This window comes from Neovison vison, chromosome 1 (assembly GCF_020171115.1).
Source record: "Neovison vison isolate M4711 chromosome 1, ASM_NN_V1, whole genome shotgun sequence".
Taxonomy (NCBI): Eukaryota; Metazoa; Chordata; class Mammalia; order Carnivora; family Mustelidae; genus Neogale; species Neogale vison.
This window is the reverse complement of record NC_058091.1, coordinates 263,560,679-263,581,915: the sequence shown is the minus strand read 5'-3', so window position 1 is coordinate 263,581,915 and position 21,237 is coordinate 263,560,679. Positions and strand designations below refer to the sequence as shown.

Genomic DNA, 21,237 nt, shown 5'->3' with positions numbered 1-21,237 from the left:
GTAGTTTTCAGGGTGATACTGGGTTCCTGAAACAAAAGGCTGAGAACAGAAGAGGGGAGGTTTGCAGAGGGAGGAGGGAGGTTTGTGGAAGAGAGGTTAAAGGATACTCAGTTTCAAATCAAGCTTTGGGAAAGCATTAGTGCAGCCATTTGATTTTTGCTCAGCTTTTTGCTTTAAATTTTTTTTTATTTTAATTTTTAAAAAAGATTTCATGTATTTATTTGAGAGAGAGAGCGTGGTGCGTACCCCACGTGAGTAAGTGGAGGGAGGAACAGAGGGAGAGGGAGAGAATCTCAAGCATACACCCTGCAGAGCACTGAGACCCTGAGATCATGCCCTGAGCAGAAACCAAGAGTGGATCACTTAACCAACTGAGCCACCCAGGTGCCCATTATGCATTTTTTAAAAAAGTTATTTGTTTGGGGTGCCTGGGTGGCTCAGTGGGTTAAAGCCTCTGCCTTCGGCTCAGTTCCTGGTCCCAGGGTGCTGGGATGGAGCCCCAAGTTGGGCTCTCTGCTCAGCGGGGAGCCTGCTACCCTTCCTCTCTCTCTGCCTGCCTCTCTGCCTACTTGTGATCTCTGTCAAATAAATAAGTAAAATCTTTAAAAAAAAAAGTTACTTGTTTATTTAAATAATCTCTATACCCAACATGGGGCTTGAACTCACCCCCCTCCCCCCACCTCCTATACTCCCCACCCCGAGAAATCAAGAGTCAGGTGTTCTACCAACTGAACCCTCCAGGCCCCCCTCAACTTTATGATTTTAAACAGTTTCAGTAGGGGTTCTTTAAATATTCTGACTATGAGTCCTTTTCATTTGTGTGCATAAAGATCCCCCCCAATCCAGTTTGTGATTTGCTGAGTCATTTTCTTAATACTGTCTGTTGATGGATACAAATTTCTTATTTTGGTAAAATGTATCAGTTTTTTTAAAATTGCACAGTTCTCCATGACTTACAGATTTTCTGCGTGTCTCAGAGTTTACTATGTGCTGTGTGCTCTAAGTGTCTAGAATATAAAGAGTTACCGGTATTTTTCTTAGTTCTACCCATATGGCATTTTGTTGTTGTTCTTAAATTGTTACAAAGCCATAGTCCAGAACAGTGGTTCAAAATTTAATGGAGTGTATTCATTGTCCTAGAAATTGTTAAAAGTAAGATTACAGGGCTTCACTCCTACAGAATGACTTTTGTTTCATAGTTTCTATAGAGCAGGCAGGTTTGTAAATCATTCATCTAGAAATCTTCACTTAAAGCTGCTCCACCTACCATTTTCTCAGTGCGAAGGCAGCATAATGTTAATAAAAATGACCTGTTGCATTTTAATTGTTGGGTGCTGTTACCACCAGTGCCTTTTACTATGCTTTGAAATAATTAGAAGGCACTGGGTGGAAAAGCACTGAAAAACTTTACTTAGATGCTGTTGCAATACGGCATAACTGAATAAAATATTTCAGGACACGAAATTAACTGCAAAATATGCGCGCTTTCCAACTGTGAGCTCTTGCTTTTCTTCTGCAAGAGAAAATTGCAACAAGTCTTCACAGGAAGTTTTTTTGTTTCTTCCTTTCTTCTTCTTTTTTAAATAAACTGGTTCTCCCAATAGTTTTGCTAATGGACCCTAACTTGACATGCAATTAAACATGAAACTTCTCATTGGGTATTTTCAAGACTGCCAGGGGGAATCAGCTGCCAGTTTACTGCAATGTGGAAAACTGCATGAGATTCTGGGATTGGAATCAAAATGCTAATTTAAAAGGTCGAGTGAAGCTGAAGCTCACGTTTTTACGTGCCTGCGCTCTCTTCAGGCAGAACAAAGACCCAGGCAGAAAAGGCAGAGGCTGAGACTCACCCCAAATCTGTTTTCCTGAGATAATTTTGGAATCATGCCTGAAATGCCGGAGGACATGGAACAGGTAAGAGCTAGCTGTTCAAGAAATGAAGCATTTTGGAGTTAGTGTCTTTAAAAAGCATCCCAGTGAATGGTAAAAACCAAAAGGGTGTGTTAAAAAAAAGAAAAAAAGAAGCGGGTGTCATTCATTTCTTTAAAACATGTAACTCTGGGACATGGAAGGATAAACCAGTTTTAATTATTGACCCTGGGGACCAGGTTTTCATCTAAGTCTCATTAACTGACAAAAAAAAAAAAGAAAAGAAAAAGAAAAGGCAAAACAGAACAGCAGTTTCCTTTACCAAATTATAGGCAATGATGTACGAAGGTTTTATATAAGTAAGGATTTTATCTTTAATTGTGTGCTCCTGCCTTTGTCTTCGCATGAACTGAATCTGCTAACATAACTTTAGCTCCAGGCTGCTCTCTTTGAATTTATAGACTTAGCCACCACAGGAACTTGGATATTTTATGTACAACGGTGGCATTTTTGTTCACAGAGAAACTTTAATCTTTGAAGAAAATGAATAAAAACTACACAACTAGACTCTGGTTTTACCTGGGAGGTATCACACCAAATTCTAAGGTAGGCAAGAAAACTCTTGTTCTTAACTCTGGACAAGGCTGCTCTGAGAATCAAAAAAATAGTAATTGCATATGCATGTCCTTAAATCTTCGCACTGTACACTTTTTAAAAAAAATCAGAACGATCAGGTTGCATCACACGTCGCTTCTAGAAATTAACAACAAAAATCCCAGTTTTTAAAGAAGATTAGGAGGATCTTGAATTTGCCTCCCCTACCCACCCCACGGACACTCACCTTTTCTGTGTGTGCAGATTATGAATGTTTAATGCTGGGGCAGCCCTCTCAAGGACTCTGAATAATGCTAAGTTGATTAACAGTAACAGTTTGGGAAAAAAAAATTGGAAAGCGGGGTGGGGGGTTGGGGGGGGCTTCAGGCTCTCTTCCCCCACCGTTCCAAAGAAAGACTATTTACTCGAATTAAGAAATGAGTTCTTGTTGGGGGGGGGTGGGTAGAAAGGAAATTCACGGGGCTCAGACAAAGAAAAACTTTTTCAAAAGGCTGCTTAGTCTTTAGCTCTGAGATAAACCGAAAGGGATTATGAAAATAAGGCCTTTTCAGAAAAATCCATGCCGCGGTCACGCCTGTGGGCGACTCTCAAGCCCCGTGTCCGGCGTGTCTGGGTCAGAACACTCGGGACTGCTGGGTGCATGCCCGCGGAGCCTACACCGCCCACGGCGGGTTTTTTTCCTGGGTAAATTTCTCAGGCGTCCCAATGGACGCGGATTTTGCGGTTTTGAGTTGGGAGGGAAACCAGTTGCCTGCGAGGTCTTTCTCGGCCCTCGCGGCTGTTGTTTCCGATTCGTGCTTTTAGGAAGCCGTGCAAGTGGTGGAGGGTCTAGCGCTCCTCCGCTCGGTTTCTTGAACTTGCGGTGGTTGCGGAGGCCAAGCTCGCGGGGCCGGACCGGGCAGTTCCTGACGCGAGTGCTTCTCCAAGGGGGTCGGTGGGGTCCGGTTCCTTCCGCTAACGAAAACGTACAGTCCCCGGGTCTATTACCACAGATTCTCGTTATGTGTTTACGGGTACAGTCCGAGAATCTATTTTGAAGAGGCTCCCGGATAATTCCTCCCCTACCCCCCTTTTTATTTTTAACTGGTTAAAAATAGTTTGACTTATTTAGAATTTCACACGTACCACTTTTTAGCATCCCAGAAAGACAAATGGGTTGTTGAGGTGTTAATGACTCAGATGCCAACACTTGTATTTTTATTCTTTGTCTTTCTAAATCTCTGGGGAAAACAAAACAAAACAAAACAAAAAACCTCCTAATGTTGTTGCAGAGATGGGAGGTCTACTGTCTTCCCTCCCCCTGGTGTTCCCCAAACCTACCCCCTGGTTTTAAAATGTTTTCTCCTACTTTATGTATTACGTGCGCAGTTGGCTCTTACGCACGGGGCACTCTGGAAACTTGAAACCCTAGGCGATCCAGTTCAGTCCTTCCCTAATCCAGAGCAAAGGCAAAGAGATAAAAAAGTACAGAAACAACCCCTCCCCACACGAAACTTGAATTCACTGCCCAAGGCCAAGGCCTTTGTTTGGGGTATTCCTTTAAGAGTTGGCGAGTGGGCTGGGAGCGTACTGAACGCGCCCGCCCCCTTTCTGGGGCATCGGCTGAGCGTGGCCAATCAACGGGCGAGGCCTTGGCGGCGGAAGCCGGAAGCGGAGAGCGGAGGCCTGCCCGGACCTAGGGAGGCGGGCCGAGGGCGACGAAGCTGCGGCCCGCGGCGATCCTGGACTGGTGGAAGTGGCGGTCGCTGCGGCGGCGGCGCGAAGACGGCGGGCATGGTGGGGCGGGAGAACGAGCTCTCCATCCACTTTGTTCCCGGGAGCTGCCGGCTGGTGGAGGTGAGGGAGTCGGCCCGGGGGTCTCGTAGGAATCGGGAATGCAGAGGGGGACGAGCCAGGTCGCGGGGGCTCGAGTGATCTACCTTGCGCATCCTGCAGAAATCCCAGCCGCTGACTCTGAGTCGCCCCAGCACCTTCTTCCTAGCTCTGGTTGGAGAGGGCGGCGCCACCGAGTTTGTTTACCTCCGTGCACACCCGTCGGTGTTTGCTCCTCCAGTCCTGCGGCAGGAAGCGAGTGGGTCTGGTTTCACTCTGGCGTCTTCGGTCTTCCCTCCCGGAAACGAAGAGGGGCTTTCAGAGCTCTTTCGGTTTTGTTTTATCTCTCTGAATTTCTTCTTCATTCTTTGTTCCTATCTCTCGATCTTACCAGTTCTTATCTGAGAACGAAGGGGAAAGTGGTGTTTTAGAAATAGCGGATTTGGAGATGACAAGTTACCGAAATCTTAGTGCAGGGCACTAGGTTAGGCACTTGACATGCATCATTTAATCGTCCTAACGGTGAGATACTGTTTTTGCTCCATTTTACAGAGGAGAAAATTGAGGTTTACAGGATGAGCCTTCGGCCAAGTTCATTCAGTAAGCTTGGAGCCGGGATTCAGATACAAATCTCTTTCACTTTCTCAGGCTTTGAATCCCTATGGAGGTTACATAAAGGAAGATTGTTACTGTGGGAGAAGTATCCCAGACGTCTTCCGTCTCCATGCTTGCTTGTGTTTCATTTCTGGGCCTCCCAGCATTCAGTCCACAGAATGTATCTAGCAATGGCGAAAAGAAGAATGTTAATGCCTAGACCGATATATGTCTTACGGAAATAAGAGATGTGGGAGATGGCTGTTTTTGATACTGCAGAATTTTTATGCTTCCAAGAGTATATTTAGTGTTTCTAATCAGTTTGGTGTTCGGGGGGTAAAGGTAGGCGAGATGGACTATGAAAACGTATGTATTGTTCCTATGTGCCCCCCAAAGTACTGAATGCATAATGCTACATATTGCTTACATACATATGTGTGTGTGTCTGTGTTTGTGTGTGTGCGTGTAAAGCTTAATGTTTCACAGTAGGAGTTCAGTAGATTAATGAAAATAGGTTTTCATGATTTCACTAAAAACGATACACCCTAAATCTTACTTTTTTTTTTAAAAGATTCTTTTAATTTTAAAATAATCTGCACCCATAGTGGGACTCACACTCACAGTCCTGAGATAAGAGTGTAAAGCTGTACAGACTGAGCTGGCCAGGGGCCTCCACCCTAAATCTTGACATGTATTTTCTGCTCTCTCAAAACATGTAGAATTAAAATTCACTGGTGAGAATGAGGACTGCCTTACTGCTTACATTGGAGAAGGTGACTGTGGTGGTACCTGTTAAGACTGTCTTGAAGGGTAGAGATAGGGTGACAGTAGCAGTTAGACCAGTGTCACCTAGATAGTCATGGAATCTTGAGTTTCTTGGTGTCCAGTAATGTCTACTCAGAGATCTGCCTCCAGGGGAATGTTGTATGAGAGGATTAGTTAAAGAAAGGAAGAGGAAACTGCCATATCTAAGAGGTTCTAAAAATAGCAAAGTATTTTATTTACCACTAAAATTTAAGAAGATCTCTATTTAAATGTTACTGATGTCTCATTCTTTTTCTGGGACATATTTATTTTATTTTATTTTTTTTAAGATTTCATTTATTTGACAGAGATCACAAGTAGGCAGAGAGGCAGGCAGAGAGAAGGGGGAAGCAGGCTCCCCGCGGAGCAGAGAGCCTGATGCTGGGTTCCATCCCAGGACCCCGAGATCACGACCTGAGCCGAAGGCAGAGGCTTAACCCACTGAGCCACCCAGGCGCCCCTCTGGGACATTTTTGGAAGTTAATGCAAGTGTACTAGAGTGAAAATCACTGTCCTGGAGTAGTGTTTGACCATTTTGAAAGAGCCATTTGTATCATTACCTATAGTTTGGTGTCATTTGATTAGGTAGCATAATGAAACTGATACCTCTACATTTATTTATATGTATTTTTTAGGAATTCTTTGAGTGACTGTAAAATCTGTTCACTTGTAGTTCCATACTTCTAAGAGTTTATGTAGTTAGAGGCAAATACATTCAGAGTAACTTAAAGTGATACTTCATAGTATATACATAAAAGTTAAGTTTTCAGGCAGACAGTATTTTCAACTCTTTGTTTTTGTTTGGATTAACTACAGTTTCTTCATTCTGAATTCTTTTTTTTTTTTTTTAAGTTTTTTTTTTTTAAAGATTTTATTTATTTATTTGACAGACCGAGATCACAAGTAGACAGAGAGGCAGGCAGAGAGAGAGAGAGGGAAGCAGGCTCCCTGCCGAGCAGAGAGCCCGATGCGGGACTCGAACCCAGGACCCTGAGATCATGACCTGAGCCGAAGGCAGCGGCTTAACCCACTGAGCCACCCAGGCGCCCTTCATTCTGAATTCTTTGAAGTGCATGGATATTCCTGAGTTTTGCAAGACTAATGTGTTTTATGGAGTAACAGTCCAAAGTAATTTTTTAGAGGAATAGTCCTTTTCTTTTAAAAATAAAAATAAAGGGACACCTGGGTGGCTCAGTTGGTTAAGCCGCTGCCTTCGGTTCGGGTCATGAACCTGAGTTTCTGGGAGGGAGTCCCACATCGGGCTCCTTGTCCAGCAGGGAGCCTGCTTCTCTCTCTGCCTCTGCCTGCTTGCGCGCTCTCTCTCTGACAAATAAATAGATAAAATCTTTAAAACAAACAAACAAAAAAACCCTGAAAACAGTGTCCTTTTTAAAAGCTTGATGTGGATTTCTGTTTATATATAGAAAGTAAAAAATAAATATTTTTGTTTGGTGTCTTTTAATTTCAGAGTGAGGCATATTTTATTTGCCAACCACCAAATGACAAAAATCTTGTCTTGGCTCCTGTAGTGTGACAGAAGGTGCTCATTGAGTCTCTAGAGAGAACTCTGTGAAAAGAGGAAAAATGACTTAAATAAACGAGGCTCCTTTCGCTCTTCAGTCCCCTCTGTGTTAAGTATAATATGGAAAATGTTAGAATTACAAAACTGTAAAGCTGGAAGAGCCTTAGTCATCTTATTCACATTCCTCTTTTTATTAATGAGGAATTTGATCAATAGAGATTTCAGTAACTTTTCAGTACCATATTTCATGGCAGAATAGTTAAAATTTAATCATTATGAAATCAAATAGAAGTTCAAAGGATTAAGACAAAACTCAGTATGTATTTGGCTGGACCATAGAAGCTAGAAACAAGATTGGGCCCAACCTTTTCCATTTACTATGGGTAAAGACTTTGACGTTTCAGGGCTTGAGATTCCTCAGTTTGGAAATAGTATTTGCCCTGCATGTTTAATAAGGCTATTCTTATGATCAGAAGTTATGATGTAGGCTTACATAATACTGGATAGTTTTCAGATAGAAGATTGTGCAGTATCATTTCCGTTTTAAGAAATGCTTGCACTTCAGATCTCTGCTTTTTTTAATAAAGAAAATTCTCGAGCATTGACATCTGTTCACTGGTTACCATGGACTGTTTCCTCTTTTCTTCTAGGGACCTTACAAATTACCCCAGGCTTTAAGGACAAAAGACTGTATTTTTTTCCATGCAACCACATTCTGTTTTAAAGTTAAGTGTATTAAATTCCCTAAGAGCCTTGCTGTTCTTGTAATTTAATACTGTATTTCATCAAGTCTAAAATGTACTTGATTATCTGGGCTCTGATTTTAAGATGCACTAAAAAGCAAAAGACACTGCCAGAGATGCATCTCTGTTTCATTCATTTAACGGGGATGTTAAAATGAGGAAAAAGTGTGCTTTACGCAATCAGTGAAGTACACAGAGATTGGAATCCACTGTTCAGTAACCTTTGTGTAATACATTTTACTTGTTCTTTAACTTAACTCTTGTTTTCCTTTTACGGGAGAAGAGGGAAGGAAAGGTGTCGCTTTTGGAAAGATAGAGGACATTTTTTGAATAAGATAAATGTTTCTTTAGGAAAACTTTGGACTTTTCCTGGAGTTCAAGATTACACTTCTCAAAGGGCAGTTTCCAAATCACCATCTTCAGCACATTCCTGGGAACTTGTTAGAAATACAAATTATCAGGACTTATCCCAGATGTACTAAATCTGAAAGCCTCCTGCATGATTCTTACACATAATGAACCCTAAGAACCACCAACTAAGAACTGTAATATACGCCTTTGCTTCTTTAATGTGAAGTAATAAAAAGAAACTCAGAAGAAACCAAATCATAGCTCTTTTATATTTTCTCAGGGATCTTTATGGTATTTATCCTGTGTAAATTGTTTTCTAATTGTATCTACTAGACTTGGCATGTTCTCTCTTCTTTACAAATCAGTCTTTGTAGGGCTATTTTCTTGCCAAAATTCAAAGAAAATATTTTGCTGGCTGAAATCCTTGTTTTCATAGATCAGTTGGCTTGGGGCCAGGTTTTACAACAGAGAGCCTAGATGATTTTTCCTTCAATTTTTAAAAAGTTTGGAATGGTTGAACTAAGGAAAAGATATCTTTAAGAGTTTACCATTATGTAGTCTTTTTTTTTTTTTTAAAGATTTTATTTATTTTTTTGACAAACAGAGATCACAAGTAGGCAGAGAGGCAGGCGGAAACAGGCTCCCTGCTGAGCAGAGAGACCGATGTGGGGCTCTGTGGGGCTCAATCCCAGGACCCCGGGATCATGACTTGATCTGAAGGCAGAGGCACTAACCCACTGTGCCACCCAGGTGCCCTGTGGTGGCTGCCTTTTTTTTTTTTTTTTTTTTTTTAAGCATAGTGCTAAATTATTCTGCTAAACTAAGGACTATCAAAGATCTTTAGCTATTGTATGCTTGTTTAAAGTGTTTTTGTTTTTGTTTTGTTTTGTTTTTTAAGATTTTATTTATTTGAGAGAGAGGGAACAAGAGAGATCATGAGCAGGGGAGCCCCAGAGGGAGAAGGACAAGCAGACTTCCTGCTGAGCAAGGAGCCCCCTGTGGGACTTAATCCCAGGACTCTGGGATCATGACCCCAGCCAAAGGCAGACACTTAACCCACCGAGCCACCCAGGTACCATGCTTTTTGAAGTTTCTGACATCTCGGAATAGGTGACCATAGCACTTGAAGTAAAAAGACTGTGAACTGATAAAATATAATAATTTTTTTTAAGTAGGCTGCACACCAAACCTGGGCTTAAATTTACGACCCCGAGGTTCAAGAGTCAACATGCTATACTGACGCAGCAAGCAAAGTGCCCCTAATAAAACTTTTCTTTCCTCTCTCTTTTTTTTTAAAGATTTTATTTATTTATTTGACAGAGAGAGAGAGAGAGAGATCACAAGCAGACAGAGAGGCAGGTAGAGAAAGGGGGGGAAGCAGGCTCCCAGCTGAGCAGAGAGTTGTATGCAGGGCTTGATCCCAGGACTCTGAGATCATGACCTGAGCCGAAAGGCAGAGGCTTAACACACTGAGCCACCCAGGCGCCCTGCCCCCCCAATAAACTTTTTATTGGTGGTTTTTAAAATAGTAAATGTTGATTTTATTCAAGAGTTTGGGAAATTTGGTGTTACGCATCTTTGGGAAGAATGGAAGTTTTTAAACTGGTTTGGAAACAACTTTTTTTTTTCTAAATAGTTGTTCCTTTTAATTTCATTGTGTAAGGAATTTTTTCATTGCCATGTAAGAACATAGATTAGTTTAAAATATTTGTTTCTTTTTCTTTTTTCCCTTCTCTTCTGTGTTAGGGCTTGCTTTACCCACCAATGTTAGTTTTAACTTGTCTGTAAAGGTAAATTTAGAGTTAACTCAGGAACATTTACCAGTTGGCTTAAACTTGGATTATTATTACTGTTAAGACCACATGTATTTTTCCTCCACATAAATTCCTGTGGAGTGTGAATTCTCTTATTCAGACCTATCAGAATATGATAAATCAGTGAGATTTGGAAGAAAACTTGGGATTACAAACTGAAGACCAAAATTGTCAACTTGTGAACATATTGGTGGAATACAGCCAAATAGTTAATCAGGGCATAAAAAATTCATAAGCTTCAGACTAATTGTACATTTTTATAAAATGGAGAACGTAATTAAAATTGCTGTTTATTCAACTATAAATCTATTTAACTAGGTCTATCCTTACAGTATCACCTTAGGTTCTTTTTCTTGGATAAGATGAATAAAATCTTTCTTTCTTTTTTTTTTTTTTAAAGATTTTATTTATTTGACAGAGAAACACAGCGAGAGAGGGCACATGAACAAGGGGAGTGTGAGGGGGAGAAGCAGGCTTCCCACCGAGCAGGGAGTCTGATGTGGGGCTTGATCTGAGCCGAAGGCATACGCTTAATGACTGAGTCACCTAGGTGCCCCAGTAGAACGTTTTCTTAAGTGATATAATTATTGATGCAGCTTGATCTTTGTTCTGACTTAAGAATTGTCTAATAAATATGGGACACGAAGCAAACTACTTAGACTGGAAGTATTTATTGAACAATAATGGCGACTAATTTTGTAGAGAGAGTATTTTCAAAATACGTAATCCTTTGTTCTCCTATTCACCTTTTAGGAGGAAGTTAACGTTCCCAGTAGGCGGGTTCTGATTACTGGCGCCACTGGGCTTCTTGGCAGAGCTGTGTATAAAGAATTTAAGCAAAATAATTGGCATGCCTTTGGCTGTGGTTTTAGAAGAGCAAGACCAAAATTTGAACAGGTTAATCTTTTGGATTCTGAAGCGGTTCATCACATCATTCATGATTTTCAGGTATGGTTGTCTGCTTAACACATACATAAACTATGCTAAGAATTGTCTATAAACTATATCAACAGTTGTCTGGATGATTTAGAAAATGTTCTTGCCCTCAAGAGAGTTACTGTACTTAAGCTCTAACCTGTTAAGCAACAGGAGTATGCAGTTGACCCTTGAACAGTGCAGGCCTTAGGAGTGCCGATCCCTGCATAATTGAACATCTGTGTATAACTTTTTACTTCCTCAAAACAACTGCTAATAGCCTGCTATTGACTGGAAGCCTGGTTGATTAACACATAGTTTGCGTATGTGTTATATACTGTATTCTTAGAATAAAACAAGCTGTGGAGAAGAAAATGGTACTGAGAAAATACATTTATGGTATTTTATTTATTTAAAAATATCCGCATATAAATAGACTCGTAACTCAAACCCATGTTCCACGATCAAGTGTATAGTGCACTGTTTTTTTTCTATTAGCATGGCAAAGTATATGCAGCCATTTGAAAGATTGGGTCGAAACACAGGTTGACAAAACTTGGGAATTAAAAAAAGCATTTTATAAAAAGCTTATGTTTGTAAGGTTCTCTTGTTAAATACGACTTTCTGTGCAAATGCCTGTTTAATATTATCTGTAAACCCATAACACTGCAAAGTAGATATTATCATTTCCATTTTAGAGGTGACAGAGGCTTGGGTAAAATAACTTGTTGACCATTGCTGTAGTAAAGTTGCTGAAAAATTTAACTTTTGTTCTACCTCTGATCAAATTGTGAGAGTTAAAGTTCTTTTCAACAATGTCCAAGGGACACCTGCATTAGTGACTTGGAGAACTCATTATTTAGATCTCATTTCCAGTAATTTTAACTCAGTAAGTCTGTGTGGGGCCCAGGACATTGTAAGATGCACCCCAGATTATGCACGTTCAAGTTTGTTTTTTTTTTTTTAAGATTTTATTTATTTTATTTGACACATAGAGATCACAAGTAGGCAGAGAGGCAGGCAGAGAGAGAGGGAGGAGGAAGCAGGCTCCCTGCTGAGCAGAGAGCCCAACGTGGGGCTTGATCCCAGGACCCTGGGATCATGACCTGAGCCAAAGGCAGAGGCTTTAACCCACTGAGCCACCCAGGCGCCCCATGCACGTTCAATTTTTAAAGCAACTCTAAGATTATGCTTCCTCAGCAGTTGTTAAGGATGGTGATAGTCCGGCATGTTTATGTGTTAACCCTGCCTGTCAGTACTTTTACCGAATCTTCACTTGGGTTCATCTTCTCTGGGAAGTAGATACCCCTCCTTAACAAAAGACCCTGTGCATTCCTATATCTTCAATTTAGTTATTATAATTTTTTTTTTTTTAAGTAAGCTCTAGGCTGCACATGAGGCTTGAACTTGTTACCCCAAGTTCAAGAATCAAATCCTCTACTGACTGAGCCAGCCACGTGCCCCATTCCTCTGTCTTGATGTATGTCACATACTACTGAAACAAGTCTCTTTACATACCCTTCTTTTCCAGTAGATTATGAAATCCTTGCTCCTTGCACAGTGGTTAGTATATAGGTGACATAATAAATGGTTAACATTTTGTTGTTGTTGTTTAAGATTTGATTTATTTGACAGAGAGAGAGATCACAAATAGGCAGAGGGGCAGGCAGATAGAAAGAGGGAGAAGCAGACTCCCTGCTGAACAGGGAGCCCAAGGTGGGTCTCAGTCCCAGGACCCTAAGATCATGACCTGAGCCGAAGACAGAGACTTAACCCACTGAGGCACCCAGGCTCCCAATAGTTAACATTCTTTAAATGGTTGATATAAGAGATTTGAATTTATGAATTTAATTTGAAATTGGTATTCTTTTAACGCATATTATTATTTAGGTCATATTTATTGTATAAATGTTAGCTCTTTTCTCCCATCCAAATTAGAGAATAAAGCTTATTTTGATTGAAAAATAATAGTTGTTGGGGTGCCTGGGTGGCTCAGTGGGTTAAGCCTCTGCCTTTGGCTCTGGTGATGATCCCAGGGTCCTGGGATCAAGCCCTGCTTCGGGCTCTCTGCTCGGTGGGGAGCCTGCTTCCTCCTCTCTCTCTCTGCCTGCCGCTCCGCCTACTTGTGATCTCTCTCTCTGTCAGATAAATAAATAAAATCTTTAAAAAAAAAAAGGAAAAGAAAAATAATAGTTGTTGACCTTGAGTTTATCTGGTTTTGCCTAGGGATTACTAAATTGCTCTTTCCTTTTCAGGGCCTACATTTATTTATTTATTTATTTGTCTGTCTGTCTGTCTATCTCTTAAAGATTTATTTATTTATTTGAGAGAGAGAGAGAGATCACAAGTAGACAGAGTAGTAGGTAGAGAGAGAGGGGAAAGCAGGCTCCCTGCTGAGCAGAGAGCCTGATGCAGGGCTGAATGCCAGGACCCTGAGATCATGACCTGAGCTGAAGGCAGAGGCTTAATCCACTGAGCCACCTAGATAGCCCACCTACATTTATTTTAAGGAAGTTTGAAATTTGGAAAAGGGAAGCATGGCAAAACTATTATAGCAATTCTAAAAAAAAAATTAAAAATATTACAGCGATTATTTACTTGAAGGAATATTGATTTAGCAAACCTTTTTTATGAATTGAGTCATATTGGAAGGCTGTAGCTCCCCTGTTTTATTCCTTTTGGCTTAAAAATACATCAATGTTTACCTTCCAGCCCCATGTCATAGTACACTGTGCAGCCGAGAGAAGGCCAGATGTTGTGGAAAATCAGCCAGATGCTGCTTCTCAGCTTAATGTGGATGCTTCTGGGAATTTAGCAAAGGAAGCAGGTAATGATGACTTTATAAAATCTTTGCAAAATATTAAATAATTGCTGAGTTTATAAAGGTCAAAGGTTTCTAGATCGCTTAGAAGAGATTTATATATGATGAATAAGCTATTATAGATGCCAGTGCAGAGTGATGTTATGTAATAATTTGATAGATTATTTTCTTTTATGTCTCTTTTTTTTAGCTTTAATTGGAGCATTTCTAATCTACATTAGTTCAGATTATGTATTTGATGGAACAAATCCACCTTATAGAGAGGAAGACGTACCAAGTCCCCTAAATCTGTATGGCAAAACAAAATTAGAAGGAGAAAAGGCTGTCCTAGAGAACAATTTAGGTAAGACGAATTTCTTTAGCTCCTGATAGTTTTGATTGTTTTGAGGATTCCTTTTATGATACTGAGAAAAACACACACATGTATATATATATACATATATATGGTAAGCTATATATAAGACATACAAAATTTTGAAAAAATTAGCATAAATCATTGGAGAAAAATTAGAGAATGTTGTTAATAAAAATAAAAAACAAGAATTTTAGAAATCATGACGAATTTGTGAATCCTTGCAGACTTTTTCCAGTATTGGTATATACATGAATGTCATTGTATAGGGGCACCTGGCTGGCTCACTCAGTAGAGTATGTAATTCTTGATGATGTTGGGGTTGTGAATTCAATCCCCATATTGGGCGTAGAGCTTAGATTAAAAAAAATGTTATTGTCTAAAAGACAAGACTTCTTATAGTATAAATATTTGTAATATTCTTTCAAAAAACAGGTCTGTATCATTTCTCCTAGATTGAGGTATTTGTTATTTTTTGTACAATTCTTAAATTTATTTATTTATTTTTTTTTAAGATCTGGAGAGACAAGGGGGTTAGGGGGAGGGGCAGGTGGAGAAGGAGAGAGAGACTCTCAAGCAGGCTTCATACCCAGTGTGGAGCCCAGGGCGGGGCTTGATCTCACAACACTGAGATCATGACCTGAGCCAAAATCAGGAGTCAGATGCTTAACTGACCGAGCCACCAAGGTGCCCGAGGTTTTGAATTTCTGTTTGTATGGCTCTTCTTTTCCCCTATATGTTTGTGTGTATATACACACACATATATGTGCCGAATATAAAAAGTAATACCCTTATTGGAAAAAAAAATAAAATAAATCAAAATTGTAAAGGGTAGAAGTTCTTTTATAATCTTGCCTTGGGAAGCACCAAATGTGGTTAGGTATGAAAGCATTTTTTGTGAATTTTCTAAAAATGGAGGATTTCGTTTTATAATCTGGTCCCTCGAATATTTGTCTTTCACTACATATTGAGTCATCTCTGGATTATCTTTTCCTATCAGTGGCTGCATAGTACTTGATTTAATGATTCCTTGCACTGCCTTAGACTATACAGTCTTTGAGAAGCATCTTGTAGTATAGATTCCATGCTTATGGCATTTCCAGGTGGGTTTTTTTTTTTCCCCCTTTGGTATTATAAATTATCCTGCAGGAATTATCCTTGAATACATATCTATATGTGGTTATCCAGTATGTTAATTTAATTAAAAAGTTGTTAATTTTCAGTTAAAGTGTTCATTATCCAAAGTCTGTTGTAACTGCTCAGTAGGGACCTACATAAAATCTGAAAGCTCATAATTCCTTAATCAGTGGTTCCAAGAATAATGTGGTGAAACACTCACATAAATTTTATATAGATACACCACTTGTTAATGTGTCATGGTTGTATGTGTGTGTGTTTTTCACCGAACATGTTGGGAATTAGTTGAAATTCACCCCAAAATATTTCACCATGCTGTTTATCTTTTTTAAAAGATTGATTGATTAATTGAATGATTCTGGGGTCAGGGGAGGAGCAAAGAGAGAGAATCTTTAAGCAGATTTCCCACTGAACACAGAGCTGTAGTGTGGGGCTCGGTCTCACAACCCTGAGATCATTACCTAAACCGAAACCAAGGGTCAGACACTAAACTGACTAGGCCACCCAGGCACCCCTATGCTATTTATCTTCTAAGAAGATTTTTCTTTACATAATTACAGTGTAGTTATCACACTCAGGAAATTTAACATTAATATGGTGTTTGTTTTTTTTTTTTAAAGATTTTATTTATTTATTTGACAGAGAGAGATCACAAGTAGGCAGAGAGGCAGGCAGAGAGAGAGAGAGGAGGAAGCAAGGCTCCCTGCTGAGCAGAGAGCCCAATGCGGGACTCAATCTCAGGACCCTGAGATCATGACCTGAGCCGAAGGCAGCGGCTTAACCCACTGAGCCACCCAGGCGCCCCATAATATGGTGTTACACTATAATACATCATCTATGTAGGAATTTTCCCACTTGTCCCAATAATGTCCTTCATTGCCTTTTATTTTTTAATCTAGGATCCAGTCAAGGATCACTCATTGCACTTAGTTTTCATATCAGTTTAATTTCTTCATTATTATGACTGTTAAAAATAATATATAAAAATACCCCAAAATAAATAAATTGGAAAAAAAAATACCCCAAATGACAGAGACCTTTAAAAATATTCAGTATGATATTTGTTAAATGGGCGTTATTATAGGTGAACTATGTCATTTTGGTATATTGCAAGTTTTCTACAACAGTTTTTTTTTTTTTTTTAATTTTAATTTTTTTATTTGAGAGAGCATGGGTATACAAGCACAAGCAAGGGGAACAACAGAAAGTGAGGGAGAAGCAGGTTCTCTCCTAAGCAGGGACCTTGATGTTGTGGGCCTGATGCCAGGATCCTGGGATCATAACCTGAGCTGAAGGCAAATGCTTAACCCAATGAGCCACCCAGGCATCCCCCTGTGGCAGTATTATTTAAATCTATGTACTTTCATTTTATATCAAGATTTAAGAACCAGTCAGCTTTAAAAAATTACCTGTTTTTATTAATTCCTAGGAGCTGCTGTTTTGAGAATTCCTGTTCTGTATGGAGAAGTTGAAAAGCTTGAAGAAAGTGCTGTAACTGTTATGTTTGATAAAGTGCAGTTCAGTAACAAGTCAGCTAACATGGACCACTGGCAGCAGAGGTTCCCTACACATGTCAAAGATGTAGCTACTGTATGTCGCCAGTTAGCAGAAAAGAGAATGCTGGTGAGAATCTTTGGAAGGAGGAGTTCTTAATTGCCATCATCAAGTGAAAATCCAAGTGTTTTTGTTTCCTTTATTATTATACATAATAATATATATCTTTATAATAATATAAATAAATAACTACAAGTTTTTATGAAAAATTTTTTTACAACTGCAGGGCGACCAAATGAAAGTAGTTTGCAGATAGTAGGCTATATTTGTGAATAGTAAAAATATTATGCTCTTGTATTTGAACTTTTTTTCATACACTATGGACTCTGTCTCTGACTAGAATATTAATAGAAAGGTGAGAGTGATAGATTTTAAGATGTTAATAATGGTTTGTAGTTTTTTAACATATGAAAATGTATATTTTAAATAGGTACTATGGAACTATTTAAGGATATCATGCCTAATTAGCTAATACTGCAAAATGGTTCTGTTACATTTTGATTTAGCTGAGGATAATTAGAAATACTCATTAAATTGGCCTGTGTTTCTGTAAAAATCTATAATCATTCTTACGATTCCCACTAAATAAAATTTGGAGCCATTTATATTTTTATTAAAAAAAAAAAATTCTTAAGCCTAAATTCTAGAAATTGTTTCTCATGCTTAGCTGGGTATATTTATAGGAATTTGATTTTAGATATCTCCTGGGCAGCATTCTAGAAAGGAGGGATGCATTTTAGTTCCTGCACTTCTAAATTAGTTTTTTTGTCCAGTCTGTTCCACTCAACTCAAAAAGTTGAAACTGTTTTGAATTTTTATGTCGTTATTAGGATCCATCAATTAAGGGAACCTTTCACTGGTCTGGCAATGAACAGATGACTAAGTATGAAATGGCATGTGCAATTGCAGATGCCTTCAACCTTCCCAGCAGTCACTTACGACCTGTAAGTACATGGTGTTTTAAACCTCACTTGTTGAAAGCCCAGATCTGTCACTATATTTGTATTTTTTTTTTTAATATTTTGTATTACTGATAAAACTTTCCATGTTGCTTTAGAAATACTGGGTAACTTCGTTTTTTGGTACTAATTAAAGTGAACTTGTAAGTTGGTGGTTTATACTGTTACTTATCTCTAAATTATCCTGTACAAGGAAGCCCATGGGTATTGGTGAAGTTTATAGGAAAAGTCTTATCTTGATTATTTGTATTTTTCCAGGGATCAGATCAGATTTGCAGTTAAGGGCAAAGTGAAATAGAGACTATAAAACTGCAACATAGATGTATTTATTTTTAATTTTTTTGTTTTTATTTTTCTTTAAAGATAACTGACAGTCCTGTCTTAGGAGCACAACGTCCAAGAAATGCTCAGCTTGACTGCACCAAATTAGAGACCTTGGGCATTGGCCAGAGAACACCATTTAGAATTGGAATCAAAGAATCACTCTGGCCGTTCCTCATTGACAAGAGATGGAGGCAAACGGTCTTTCATTAGTGTATGTGCAGTTTTTTGTTTTTTGTTTTTTTTTTTAATTGAGAAGTATAGTATGTGGCACTTTTTAAAGAAAAAAGGAAATAGTTTTGTATGAGTGCTCTTTAATTGTGACTCATGATCTTTCAGGTAAATGATGCTCTTGCACTAGTGAAATTGTCTAAAGAAACTAAGGGCAATAATGCCTCAGTTGAAGTAATGATTTTTCTTTTTATCATTTTGTTCTGGCTTATCTTTGTTTGAGTATAGTAAATTATGATTCTTAAATATTTACAAGCCAGGATGAGACAGATCTACTGTAGACTTTCTCTTGGATGAAACGCATTATTCATTCCTATAACCTCTACATTTTCAGGACTTTTGCAACTGTTGACCTTTTTTATGTTTTAAAGTGAGTTAAGTATACAAAAATCATTGGTGTTCATTATTTGCATTGCTTGAGCTATGATCAAAATGTTTGAAGAAAGAAACTTTATTTTTGCAACTTACATGCAGTTTTTAAGCTTGAGATATTTCAACGTGTTATGTATATTGGAACTCCTGTAGCCTGATGCCTCCTGCTTTTGTAGCAGTGTATGGTGAGCAATTGACAGAGAGTGTGTGTGTATGTGTATGTATTTTTTAAATATGTGTAAAACTGTCCTTTTCACTCCATGTCACTAAGTGATATTTCATATCTGTGGTTATACTAATAATGATGGGCCTTGTAAGTCTTTTGGCCATTCAAGAATAATAAATATGTACTGCTGGCATGGTAATACTTAGTTTTCTTTTATTTACTTTATAACCATAAGGACCAAGCATCTAAACTCACTGTTATTTGTTGCTTTAATTTTTAAAAATTACATTCTTATGTAACATCTGATGCATATAAGAAAATACAGTTGATATCTATTGAGATATAAATAATAAAATGAACCATGGTGAATTCTACTTGAGACCTAGAATGTTACAGATACTGTATCTACTTGTGCCATCTGATTGTTTTTTAACTAAAAATAACTATGTAATTTTGCCACATGTTTATGTAGGATGTTCCTTCTGAAGAATGCAGAGTATTTGAATGTATTGTCTATGCAGAGTAACATTGAAGTGACCTTAGCTTGAAGGATATTTTTGGTCCTTAATAAGGAATCAGCATGGTAGAATGAGGTGTATGACTTGGCTTCTGTTGAGGGTTCATTGTGAATCCTGGTTTTCTGATTTCACTTCTGAGGTATCCTTTCCCTAGATTATGATTTTGTCATCCATTGGACAGAAAGTACTTATAAAAAAAGTATTTCTAAATTCCTAATTTACTTTAAGTTTTAGGTTTAGAAAGAATCCGGTTTAGATGATTTGTTTAAAGGACCAATTCCCACACCCTGTTATATTTTGTAATTAGGGAAATTTTGGTGGTACCTAACCCCTAACCTGGACTCACTGAACTAGAATTTCTGGAATTGAGACCTGCTAATCTAGTTATGAATTTTCTCTGGATGCTTCCAAAGTAAGCAGCCTGGTACTTGGATTTGGCAACCACTGGATTAAAACCCCTCCCCCACCTTTTTTTTTTCTTTTTTTAAAAGTTATTTAATTGCACATAGGACAAAACTGGAAAGTTTCAGAGTAAAAAACCTTTCTCATTCTTCTCTAGCTACTGATTTTCCATCTGTGGAAGAAATCAATGTAGATCAGATCCTGGTATGTTTCTGCAGGCACTCTGTATAGTAAGATAAGAATACACTCATTACATGTGTATGTCACCATCCCTTCTTTATACAAATAACATCATAAAATAAAAATTTTTCTGTGCTTTTAAAAACTTTATATGCCTTAGAGTTTATTCCAAATTAGTTATAAAGAATGTCTATGTGTTTTGTTTTGTTTTGTTTTTACTATTCACTTTGAAATTTCAATCCTTTTTCTTTTTTTTAAGATTTTATTTTTAAGTGATCTCTACATCCAACATGGGGCTCGAACTCACAACCCTGAGATCAAGAGTCATGTGCTCCACTGACTAAGCCCATCAGGAGCCCCTGAAATTTCAATCTTAACAGAAAAGTTGTCATAATAGTACAAGAATGTCTGTATTCCCCTTCCATAGTTCGCAGTTATCAACATTTAGCCACATTTATCCTATCATTTTCTCTTTCTCTTTACATACACAAAGTATGTTTTGTTTTTTCTAAGCTGTTCAAGAGTAAATTGCAGACATGATTCCAAGTCACCCACCTGCCATATAAGCATCAGTGTATATAATTCCTAAAAATCAAGATGCTCTTCCACATAACCCTATAATAAAACCATCAGAATAAAAAAATTAACATTGATACACTGTTATCTAGTCCACAGACCCCATTCACATGTGTTGTGCCAGTAATGTCCTTTATAAGTCTATCCAGTCCAGGATTTTTTGTGGCATTTCTTACCATTTTGTTTAGGATTCAACCTGCAACAGTTATTCAGTGTTGTGTTCTCTTTCATGATCTTGACTTTTTCTGACATCTCTCTCTAAAAGAAACAAATTCACTTTGATACTTCAGTGCCAAATCACTCCATTCTTTTCTGTGCAGCTCCATTCTCTGACGTGAGAAATCTAGTTCCTGTAATTCTTAATATCCTTACCACTTGGCTCAAGTTACCAATAAGAACCATTCTGATCACACAGTTTCTGCTACCCTCATCACAGACCTCCATGAGCCAATTGAGCATCTCTGACACCTGGGCCATGGCCCCGATGACAGTGACCATGACAGTTACTGTACCTAGTTGAGGCCACTCTTTCCCTCCCCTAGCCCACACAGTCTACTGCACCAACAGCTACAGGAGCTACCACAGACCTACCCGCAGAGCACCAAAGGG

The 21,237-nt window shown here is 38.6% G+C and overlaps 1 protein-coding gene across 4 annotated transcripts; it reads left to right on the top strand.

The window, feature by feature from the left end:
* Nucleotides 1-1,581: 1,581 nt before the first annotated feature.
* On the top strand, nt 1,582-20,202 carry MAT2B (methionine adenosyltransferase 2B). Of its 4 annotated transcripts, XM_044230017.1 has the most exons (8): nt 1,582-1,914; nt 2,390-2,475; nt 10,878-11,072; nt 13,752-13,866; nt 14,051-14,203; nt 16,779-16,972; nt 17,734-17,847; nt 18,226-20,202. In XM_044230017.1, the coding sequence occupies exons 2-8, from the start codon at nt 2,413-2,415 to the stop codon at nt 18,394-18,396; spliced, it is 1,005 nt and encodes a 334-aa protein (XP_044085952.1). In that variant the 5' UTR covers nt 1,582-1,914; nt 2,390-2,412; the 3' UTR covers nt 18,397-20,202. The 4 variants fall into 4 exon arrangements, with proteins under 4 accessions (XP_044085952.1, XP_044085961.1, XP_044085945.1 ...); XM_044230026.1 differs by lacking the exon at nt 2,390-2,475 and having other exon boundaries at nt 1,584-1,914; XM_044230010.1 differs by lacking the exons at nt 1,582-1,914; nt 2,390-2,475 and adding an exon at nt 4,186-4,320.
* The last annotated feature ends 1,035 nt before the right edge of the window (nt 20,203-21,237 follow it).